The sequence below is a fragment of the Molothrus aeneus genome, chromosome 17 (genome assembly GCF_037042795.1).
Source record: "Molothrus aeneus isolate 106 chromosome 17, BPBGC_Maene_1.0, whole genome shotgun sequence".
NCBI lineage: Eukaryota > Metazoa > Chordata > Aves > Passeriformes > Icteridae > Molothrus > Molothrus aeneus.
The window spans coordinates 7,833,238-7,844,303 of record NC_089662.1 but is presented as its reverse complement, the minus strand read 5'-3'; the positions used below and the strand labels follow the sequence as shown (position 1 = coordinate 7,844,303).

The following is an 11,066-nucleotide window of genomic DNA, read 5'->3' as shown; positions in this document are numbered from 1 at the left end:
CTCTGCCCAGCCAGCATCCCCACACCCCTGGGCAGCTGCATTTCCATGGAAGCCGCAAACCCCTTGGACCCTCTGGGTCTCCTGATGATCAAACCAGGAGATGGTATCTATACAGTGCTTGAAGAGGAACATTTATGGATGCACAGGTTTATTATACTTAGTGAATAAAGCTGATAACGAAAAATCAGTATTTTCCATGAGGGAGAACTTTGCACAAACTTCAATGAAAACTTTTTTTTTCTTTTTTTTTTTTTTTCTCACAAAAACCAGACACTTCACAAAATTAATTTTGTCAAAATATAAGTTAAGCATAAAACTGGTGCCTTGCCCCCTTTGTGAGTGCTGCCACTGCTCTCTCTGGTACCCACGCTGTCTGTTACGGAATGGAAAGCACAGCTTATGTCAACAGAGAGAGAGATGTTTTGGTTTGGTTTTTTTTTCTTCCTTTTAACACCTAAATTTAGATCCCGCTCTGGTGACTGATGGCACCAACCTCTCGCACAGAGCCTGGGGCGAGGGGCAGCGCTGGGGCCAGCAGCACCCAGCGGGGCTCGACAGTGGAGGAGAAAGCCCTTTTTGTTATACAGTGTTTATTAAGTAGATTCAGTCTTATATATGATATACAGATTCAAAAGAAAAAAAAAAAAAAGGATTCCACATACTTATGAAATCAGTGCATTTAGCAAGTAATACCATGGAGATAACAGCTCGATTAACAGCTCATTGGTCTTTGTTAAGTGAGGGGACAGGGAGTTGGCCTGTGCTAATCATTCCACAAACAGAACAGAATTAAGTTGCATCACATATATAATAGACACACATTCTAAGAATTAAAATATTAAGCCACATTTACTGGAAAAATCCACAGTATATAACACAAATAACTCTTATCAAGCTCGTTGAGGAGGAAGTGCTCATCTGCTTAAGAGCCACATGAAGTTGCATAGGTGCCTATCTGCAAAAATATCATTTCCAAAGGAATCAATTGATTAAGCAATAAAGTGTCACCTTAGAAGCTGGATTAAGTGCCATACGCTTTCTGTCTGAGCCCTCGGGAAAGCACCAGCTTCCCAAAAGCCTCTTCTGCCTCGCTGGGAGCCTCCCGTGGGACCGCGCTCCCACCTCCACCCCAAGCCAGCAGCCGGCTTGGGCGAGCTCACCCCCTTCCCTAAAGTATTCCCAATTCTGCTCAGGAGTGCTTCCCCCTGCTCCCCTACATCAGCTGGACCCGACGGGCAGCACTGCCCTCCCGCCCGTGTGGGAGGAGGAGGAGGATGGGGAGGCAGCAGCGCTGCCCAGATCTGGTGCTTCAGAGCCCCGGATCAGCTCCCGATTGGAATTGCAGCCGATCTGTAAAACTACCGGGGGGAAATAAAATGCAGCAGCTTGTGCAAAACCCAAAATTGCTTAAAGGGTGTGTGGGTTTGGTGGGGTGTCCCTGGGGCGGGCGCGTGGCAGTGGGTGGGTGAGGCTGTGGCTGGGTTAAGCAGACGAACTGGGTGAGGGGCAGCTTCCTCTTCAACAGCAGGTCTGGCAGAACACACGGGGTCGGGAGTTCTGTACATGTAAACAGTACACTTTCACTGAGTCCAAAATTAGGAGCAAAAATACAAAGGTTCACATTGGTCTTAGGTAGATACAGGCGAAGAACTGAGCTGTGCAGCTCTGAAACAACCAAACAAAAGTTTCTAAAGCACCACTAAATTATATAAAAATCAGACCATGGACGGATTGTAGTTGGTATCTGGTGAAATACTATGCTACCTTGTAAAAAGTTTTACAAAAAATTACAAATCAAAAGTATATTAACCCTCTGAGTTCAAAGCAGCATTTTTTTTTTTCATGAACTGGTACTAAATCCGACGGCCGCTCCGGGAGGGAAGTGGCCCTTGGGATCAGGGAGGTACAAGTTACATCTGCTCACAACCCCGGGAATGCTCTCCCATAGAGAAACAGCATCATGGGAACCGCACATCCAGGGCAGGATGGGTGTGTAGAAGTAAAATAAAATTTAAAAAAAAAAAAAAAATCTCTTTTTTTTGACCAGTGATCAGCTTTTCTTAACCAAACCCAAGACCATCCAGACCATTTGCTAACCCAGCATTCTCCTTCCACCTCTCAGATATCTGGAAAGCCGGTGTATTCTGCTCCTGCTTGTTCCTTCTTGTTGAGAACCTGGACTAGCAATTCCTGACCCCGTCCTGCCCAGTGAGAGCGCAGGAATGTGGCTGTGAACAGTCCTGGAGCACAGGGAGAGTCACGGTGGAGCACGGAGCAGCTGCAGAGCATGGAGATGTCTGTGGAGCTCATGCCAAAGGAACCAGAATGCTGTGGCTCACTAAAAAAAATTTAAAAAATAAAAAAAAGAAGGGGAAAAAAAAAAAAGGAGGGGAAAGAAAAATAAAAAGATCCCTGACAGAAATTCGGAGTCAATCCCGTTTGTTTTAAAACTTGTCCCAGATGTGGCTGTCACCAGGGCTTTGGGAATCTGAGTCTGTACCATTCAGCTGCAGGTTATGAACATCAGGTGCTGGGACAGGGTGGTGTTGGGCACCCTCCTTCACGACGCGGCCTCGGTGTCCTCTACAGCAGTTTGACCACGTGTGAGAGCTCCTGAACTTCCACATGTGCTGAGACAGGTTCAGAGGTGATCAGGAATGACTTGGATAAATAAAACTTAACCCAACTGTGGCTGTTGGTGGTCTGTCCATATGCCCCCAGGTTACCTCTGTTTCAGTACAAACTGATGGCAAACTTATGGCTAAAGGTTCCTCTGCCTCTGCCGAGGAGGGAGGCACCGGCGTGGGTGGGAGACCATGGAGAGGGAGAATCCCGGGACAGCGATTGTCTCTGCCTCTCCTGCCTGAACGGTAAGACTTTCACAAATGGCTGCAGTTACAGATTTTGTCAAAGGTTTGTTACTTCATGGTATTCACACAAAAATAAATATTTACATAAATTCCAAGTATGGGAGGATGCAGTGGACAAACCAAGCAGGCTTCTGAAGTGCTGGGGAAAGCGTTGAGTCTGAGCCCTGGCTGGGGGCTGGCGTGCCCGGGGCCCCCTCCCCATGCTCGGCAGGAGGGGATGGGTGCTCCAGCATCGGGTCAGGTCTAAGAGCCACCATCACCTGTCTCTGCACTGACCCCTCAGCTGCACCCCGCGGCGAGGGGCTGGGTCCCTTTTCTCCAAATGCTACAGAAAGTTTTAAGGTTTGGGGAAAACAGTCAATGCAAGGGTTGATCCCTTCTGCTGTGGGGCCAGGCACACCTGGCCTCAGGAGCCAGCAGCTTTTTCTGTTCTGAGACTAAGAGCAGGGTAAAGTTTTGTTTTTCTTCCAGTGTGTGGAGCATCATGGGGTACAGAGGGTACAGGGGAACTGCCCGGGCCCGCTCCTGGCCGGACCAGCGGCTGCTCAAGCCTGTGCCACCAGCGTTGGCCCCTGGAGCAGCAGCCCCTGGCTGCTGGCTCCGAGTGGCCAAAAAATAAGATAAAAACTGGCTCCAAACCAAGAAAGTTCCTACCTACAAAACAGCTTTACACTTATCAGATTTCTATCTCATGGTGTGGACTTCAGCCAAGTGGGGGGGCTGCGGGGGACAGGGAGCAGCGGGACCCTCGCTGGTCTCTGCACAGCTCCAGAGCACATTGCATGGCTGGGCTGGGCTCAGCACCCCTGGCCGGAGCGAGGTCCCTGGGTTAGCAGCACTGGCAGTAGGTATTGCACTGAGCAAAACGAAGTGCATCGTTGTTGGGGGGTGGAAACAGGGCAGAATGATCATTGGACTACGGTTCTTCCACACTTTGGGAACTGTGGGCTTGTTCCAGGACTGTGAGCAGGGAGGGGGAAGGATCCTGGGCCCTGGAGAGGACTTTGTCAGTTCTGCTGCTCAATGCTGCCCAGAAGCGGGCGGTCACCACTCCAGCTCAGCTCTGGGCTGAGCCCTGGGGCTGCCCAGCCTCACACCCCGCGGGACCGGGCGGTTCAGCCCCCGTGCTCCCCGGGCTGGCTGCAGACGGAGCGGAGCACACGGCCGGGCGCAGCAGGACCCAGCCGGAGGTTCCAGCCTCCTCAGCACGATCCCCATGTCTGCAGCACCCACTGACCCCCAGGACCGGCGCTGCCAGTCCTGGAAGAAGCCCACAATGGAGTGTGAGGTAGAGTACGGATGGTGACCGCAAGACAGTGTTTCTCAGGTATCTCCTTCCTTTCTTCCTTCCTTCTCTTATCTGCAATGACTTCAATGAGTGCGAGATGTCCTTCCAGCCGGAGGTCTGCTGAGCTTGCCGAGTCTCTGCGGGAGGTTCAGACCCCACTGCTGCTACGGGACCTCTTAGAACAAAGGCCTAAGCAGGATGCTTGCACTGCTGTTCAGCTCCCACCTACGCTCACTGGAGGCTGAGCAGCCTCGATGTCAAGGGCTGGATGGCAAACTTGCTCCCTGTGGGACAAGGGTTCACCAGAGAAACAGGCAGAGCTGCCTGGAAATTAGTAGTGTAGTGATATGGAATGTGTTATTTCACAGGAATAAATTCCTTCTGATCAGACAGACAAAAAACTGGCAATCTGTACAAACTCAAAAGAATCCATTTTCAGAAAAATAAATTACTAAGGGAAGAGGAGGGTCCATTTCTCAATAAATATGTGATTCAGCTCACCTAAGACTTGGAAATTATCCAGGGATGGGAATCTAACATTTGGGTCCACAAAGGTTATTCTAAATACATCTGCAGCCCCAAACCTCCCCAGGCTCCCTTCTGCCCTTCAAAGTCCCACATCCTTCCAAGCTGCAGGGTTGGCTTCTGGTCGGCCGGAGGCACGGCTGTTGGTACGGTTCCAAAACGTGTCCTTGTGCCTGAAGTCCCAGGTGCTTGGAGTGTAAAAGAAAACAGGTCTTTAGGATCCCACCTTCTAAAACTACATGTGCCCACCGCGTGGCGGGAGGACGATGCTGGTCCTGAGCAGGACACCGCCGGGAGCCTCTTTCTAGCAGGTACAAATTGTCTTGTCGACCGAGGAGCGATGCGGACATGGGGAGTCAGTTCTGCTGTAAAATGAGGTTTTCCAGTTCGTCTGCAGAGCGGAGCAGGAACGCCGCCGACTCCCGGTAGCCGGCGATGAGCTGCCGCACGGCGCTGATCTCCGTGGGGCTGAGCTGCGCTGCCTGCATGCCCCGGCTGGTGCTGTTGGACGGGGCTGTGCTGGAGGCCCCACCTTTCATGCTGAGATCCGTTGGACCTGACAAGGAAAAGTGAGAGGGAAGCTCAGGCACAGCAACATTTCCCATACTCATCCTGCTGTGATTCCAGACCTCTGCAGCACTTGGAAGGTACCCACAGTGCCTGGATAACGTGAGGAGCTCCCGCTCCCTCTCAGACATCAGAGCAGCCACTCACTGTCTCTGCAACAGGAACACAGGTCCAGAGGAGCCCACAGAGTTGCTGCAAAGGTTGGAGCACCTCTGCTAGGGGGAAAGGCTGAGGGAATTGGGGTTGTTCAGCCTGGAGAAGGCTCTGCAGAGACCTCAGAGCTCCTTTCAGTGCCTAAAGGGGCTCCAAGACAGCTGGGGAGGAACTTTGGACAAGGGCATGGAATGACAGAACAAGGGGCAATGGCTTCAACCTCACAGAGGGAAGGCTTAGATGGGATACTGGGAAGAAATTATTCTCTGTGAGATTGGTGAGTTTCTGGCACAGGTTGCCCAGAGAAGCTGTGGCTGCCCCATCCCTGGAATTGTTCAAGGCCAGGCTGGACAGGGCTTGGAGCAATCTTCTCTAGTGGAAAGTGTCCCTGCCTGTGGTAGGGGGTTGGAGTGAAGTCAACTTCAAGGCTTCTTCCAAACCAAACAATTCTATAAGGAGGTCTGAGAGCCAATATGACAAAAATCCCATCCTGCAGCCTGGCTCACAGCTCTGTGAAGAGACGGTCTGCTGGGAGGTAAGCCAGCTCCTGTTGGCACCTGCACCATCAAAATCACCTTCAAAGTTCCAGTTTTCCCTCTGCATATGGGGAGTAACATCCCACATGAGCTATGCTTCCCTGGTTTATCTCGACAAGTGACCCCAGAAGGTAAAGGCAGGGGAAAAAGTGGACTTAGCTTCATGTTGGACTAAGTAAGAGAAGCGAAACAAAGAGCAAAAACCACACAATCAATCGGAAATGGGAAGTGCCAAGAGATGTACTAGAGATGCAATAGTAGTCAGGGAGAGGAGGCTGCTGAGGCTGCAGCCTGGAGGGAAGGAGAGAAGACACTGAACCAATCCCTGGGCTGTGAGCTGAAGTGCTGCAGGCTGATGGAGCAGTTGGTGATGATGGAGAAAGGCTTTGGGATGGCTGAGCCCCTACTGGGTGGCCTGACTCAGCCATGGGACACCAGGCACACGGAGCAAGGACTGGGTGTTGTGGCTGTTTGCAAACCAGGATGGGAGAATTCAGCTGCCCCGAGTCCAGGTGGGGGGCACGGGTGATGGTGGCAGGGAGGGAAGCTCATTGCCCCGGGCAGAATGGAAAGCATTCAAGGAAAGCAATGCTGGAGCTGCGGAAGGAGCAGCACCAGCAGAAGTGTTCCATGCCAAGAGAACCAGAGCTTCAAAGCGGGGGAGGAGGAGGAGAAGGAGGAGGAGGAGGAGAGGGAGGAGGAGGAGGAGAAGGAGGAGGCTCTCATGCGAAAGCAATTTCACTGGGCAGAAAAGGCAGCAGTAAACTGAGCCTGAGCTTGTTTCCCAGCTCACCAAGGGGGAAGGAGCTGGGAGCAGGGATGTGGGCTTGAGCAAGAATTGCCTGAGGTGGGGGATGGAGGGTGAAGACACTTCTGGGCAGCAATGCCCTGCGGGGCCTCTGCTCAGAGGGAGAAGATGCAGCTCCTTGCAGAGTGCTCTTCCCTCTCAAGGACTGGGCAAGAGCTTGGGAAAAAGACAACTGCAAATCAGAGGTTTAAAAACCCCCTAGAAGGAAATAAGGCGAGGTGCTGCTGGGTGCTGCACCCAGGGCCTGTTTGCTCCGCCTGGGGCTGCTCAGGGACCTTCCTGCACGTTCACTGTCTCACACGGAGGAGCCCAAGGAGGGTGCCTGGCAGTGGGGACTGAGTGGCTGTGCTGTTCTGGGGAGGAACCATTGCTGTGAGGATTAGGTCTCAGCAGCTGGAGGCCGGGACAGGATCTTTATTCAGGGTTAAGAAGCATTAGGAAGGGATGATAAGAGTTAATCCCAGACAGGCATCTCTCAGGCCTCCGGAAATCACATCCTTCCAAATCCTGGCTCCCGTCGGGGTGGGCTGGGGCAGGAGCCCAGAGTGCACCAGGACAGGCAATGGCAACCCAGGGATTGCAGGAGGACTGGACAAGGACTGGCAAGGGCTCCAGCCCCTCCTGCCACCACTGCTGCAGGACAGAGCCAGAGGGAGCACTTGATCTCATCCGACACCTCTTGCTCCAGGTGTGGGCGAGTCACCAGGTACCTGAGAGCCTTCCTGTGTGCCCTGCTCCAGGATACTCTGCTCTGTTCACTTGCTCCTAATCTCAAGCTCTGCCTACATTCTCCTTCCACCTTCCTGCCCTGCAGCACCAGCCCTGTTTTCTCAGCTGTCCCCACGCAGTCCCCAGCCCCTCAGAGCCCTCCTGAGCTGTGGCTGTGCCCCCCACCCTGTCCCCATCCCCGAGAGCAGAGCTGCTCATACCAGCAGGAGATCAGGGCAGCGATAGCCGCCCGCCCAGTTAATAATTAACAGAGAATCTGGTACGAATTCTCCTTTTTTTTTTTTAAGTGACACTCCTTCCCTCCACCAGTGCCACCCAAACCGTCCTTCCAAGTGCAGTTCAACAATTAACCACCTGCTGATGACGTGGGCAGAGCCACCAGACAGAAGGGACAAGAGGGGATTTCAGAGCAGCTCTGTGCAGTGGTGGGAAAGGTGCTGCCAGGACTGGGAGCTTTGTGGGAGCTGTGGGAGCAGCCCCTGCCTCTCCTCCAGCAACCAGCTCAACCCCACAGTGGGGATGCCAGGAGCCCCTGGTGCACTGGGGCAGAGGTGATGCCAGGGTGGGCTCCCCGTGCCCCTGGCACAGCCACTCACCGTTACTGTGGTTGCCCGTCTGGAGGGATGCGGGGGGCTGCAGGCTGCCCCCCAGGGACCCGTAGCCACGGTAGCTGTAGTTCAGGCTTCCATTGATGTAGACTGGGTCTTGGGAGTAAGATGAAGCTGGCAGTGAGTAGGAGGAGTGGGTGATGGCTGTGGAGTCTCTGGAGTGCTGCTTGTCTAGAGCGATCGGTTCGTCCTGCACAGGGGAAACACAGACCTGCTCCAGCGAGGAGCCTGGCTGTCCTCTGCGGCCAGCAGGATGGACAGTGCAGGGATGCCTGGTGTCCTGCAGCTGCAGTGTGCCCAATCCAAACCAGCATTCCCATCCCCACTGGCTGAGGGCACACCACAGGGCTCTGCTCTGCAGCCCCTCAGACTTTCAGAAAGACTTTTGACCCCACCATAGGACACTGCCAGTTCTGTTCCCCGCCCACCCCCAGCTGCCAGCACTGTACCTGGGAGGTCTGGTAGATCTCCAGCCGCATCCTCTTGGCTGCTTTCCGCGTTTCGCTCTCGCAGGCGGCGGCCAAGATGTTCTCTGCCATGGCTGAGGTCAGGTGGGGTGGCGTGGGCCTGGTCTGCAGGGACACAAGCAGAGGGGCTGCTCAGGGATGTGCTGCTCTGGGCACTGGGACTGAGGGCAGGGCACTGGGGTGCCCACTCACCATCTCCATCCCGTTCTTCTTCATGCGGCGGCAGGACTTGAGGTAGGTGCGGATGCGCTTGCGCGCCCGCTCCTGGAACTCGGGGAACTGCCGGCTGCAGGACTCGATGATGGCCTGGATCTTCTCCTTGGGCTGCTTGGAGATGGGAACCATCCTGTCCAGGTTCTCGTCCACAAAAAGGCGCACAAACATCTGCAAATGAGAAGAGACGTGGTGGGAACCCTGAGATGGAAGGCAGGTGGGCTCACCCTCCTTCTGGAGCTCTCCTTACATTGAAGGCCTTTAGCCTCTCTGGGTCCATCCCCTCCGAGTCATTGATCTTATCATTGTCTTCATGGTCGTCGTGGTCATCATCATCTTCATCAGCTGTGGGGGCCCTGCCGACAGTCAGGTCCTCGGGGCAGCCGCTCACCTCTGTCTTGATGGAGTCATAGCTGCCAGAGCTGTACGGCGGGGACTGAGAGGAGAAAGGGGTTACCACCAGCAGCTCTCACCTCATGCACCTGCCCTTTCTCCTTGTCTTACTATGTCTGACCCCTCCCCTGCAACCCAGGGAGATGAACCCATGGCCAGGTGCGTCACCTCCTGCCTGCTTTGGGCAGGGGGGAGCATGGTGGCCTCAGCAAGACTGTGATAACCTGGTGGCTCCATGACAGCTCTGGCTGGTGGGGCCATGGCTCTGCCTGATCCTGTGGCAAACATTGACTGACCCAGCATGAATGGGCTCTTTGTCACATGGTGGCTGTGGCACAGCTGGTCAGGGGTGAGGTGAGCCCACTGCAGTGCCCAGCCCTGGAGCAGCTGGGGTGTGGGGTGCATCCCTGTCTCACCCAGAGCATCCCAGGCCATACCTCTGCTGTGGTCTTCACCCCGTACTTGACCCTGCTGCGCAGCCCGTCGGCACTGCAGCTGTCAGACTGGTAGGAAGGGGTGATGTGGGCAGGGGTGAGCTTGTCACAGAGGTTGATGGGCTGGTCCTCGGCGGAGGTGGTGAAGTCCATGGGGGCTGCGGTGCCATTGCCGTTCATTTCGGGGAAGGCGCTGTCGCCCTGCGTGCTGCTGGAGGTGGAGGGGTTCAGGGTGGAGGAGCCATTCCCGCTGCAGCTCTCTGACGAGGAGTCATCTGCAAGGAACAATGTGTGTCACCCCCTTGGCACCCTATGGCCACCTTCCCAAAGCTGCTCTGGGGTCACTTGGTGGCTGAGTTGCCACTGGGAGCCAGGCTGGCACTGCTGCACTTTGGGCCCTGGGATGCAGCAGATGCTGGTGTCCCTGCCTTCAAGGCCATTGTCACAGGGATCTACTCCCTCATCCCTCAAAGCACACCAGGTGCTGCCGTGCCCCATGCCCGAGCCACCCATCCCTCTGCAGGTGACAGTCCCCACGCCTCCGCCCGCAGCTATGGTGCCTGGGCTTGAATAAGAACTTTGGAATTTGGTCCTTTTCAGTTTCTGTTTGCATTGCAGGGAGGAGAAAGGGGCACTGCCTCTCCCTGCCAGGTCCCCTGCCATCCTCCTGGCCCAGTTTGGGGCTGGGTGCAATGGGAAGTGACAAGTTCCAGCACTGGTGTTTAAGGAACATGAAGTTCTGCAGAGTGCTGGCCCATGGGGATAACACACAAGGACAAGTTCACTTGGGTGGGAAAACCGTGAATCCATGGTGTCTGAAAGCAGCATTAGGAGCTCTGCTCACAGCTGGCACCACCCAGCAAGGCTCCTCCTTGGCATGCTGCTGCAGGGAGGGGACAGGGGCTGCACAATGTCCTTCCTGTCTCACTCAAAACCCAAGTGACCTACACCCTACACTCCTGTTCCCAGTTTCCACATGCCCTAGAGCCATCCCCACAGCACATGCAAGGCCTTTTCCCCACCACACAAACAGGTCAGGGCCCTGGCAATGGCAGTGCCACGCACACCCAGTGCACAGATCTTGGCTGCATTCACACCCCAGGCCCTGGCACCATCCCCCTGCCTGTGCCTGCTCCCACTACAGCGGCTCCCCAAGAACAGCCCAGCAGTGGCAGAGAGCCCAGCACTGCCTGCACCCACCCTGCCTGCACCTGGCCAGGGAGCCCGGCCCTGGGGCCAGGCACGACATTTCAAACTGCTCAGCCTGTTCCCTTCCCTCCCCCTCGCCGCAGTAAATCCTTTATTTCATTAGGTGCCTCTGCGAGAGGGAAAGGGCGAAGCACGTGGGAGCCGCTTCCTGCGCCAGCGTGCGCCGGGCGGTGAACAAAGAAGCTGTCGGCAGCGAGGAGCAGATGGCCGTCCCCACACCCGGCCCGGCCACCCTGGGACAATGGGCCGGGGCTGTGGGGCGGCCG

General features: G+C 55.0%; 1 protein-coding gene across 3 annotated transcripts in view; it reads right to left on the bottom strand.

Annotated features, from left to right (window-relative positions):
* Positions 1-131: 131 nt before the first annotated feature.
* Positions 132-11,066, bottom strand: part of NOL4L (nucleolar protein 4 like) — a 63,371-nt gene continuing 52,436 nt past the window's right edge. For all 3 annotated transcript variants that reach the window (XM_066561384.1, XM_066561385.1, XM_066561386.1), the window contains 6 exons: positions 9,595-9,866; positions 9,015-9,200; positions 8,744-8,935; positions 8,534-8,656; positions 8,073-8,274; positions 132-5,239 (listed from right to left, as the gene is read on the bottom strand). In XM_066561384.1, coding sequence (XP_066417481.1) covers positions 5,040-5,239; positions 8,073-8,274; positions 8,534-8,656; positions 8,744-8,935; positions 9,015-9,200; positions 9,595-9,866 — 1,175 coding nt within the window. In that variant the 3' untranslated portion in view covers positions 132-5,039. The remainder of the gene's footprint in view (positions 5,240-8,072; positions 8,275-8,533; positions 8,657-8,743; positions 8,936-9,014; positions 9,201-9,594; positions 9,867-11,066) is intronic.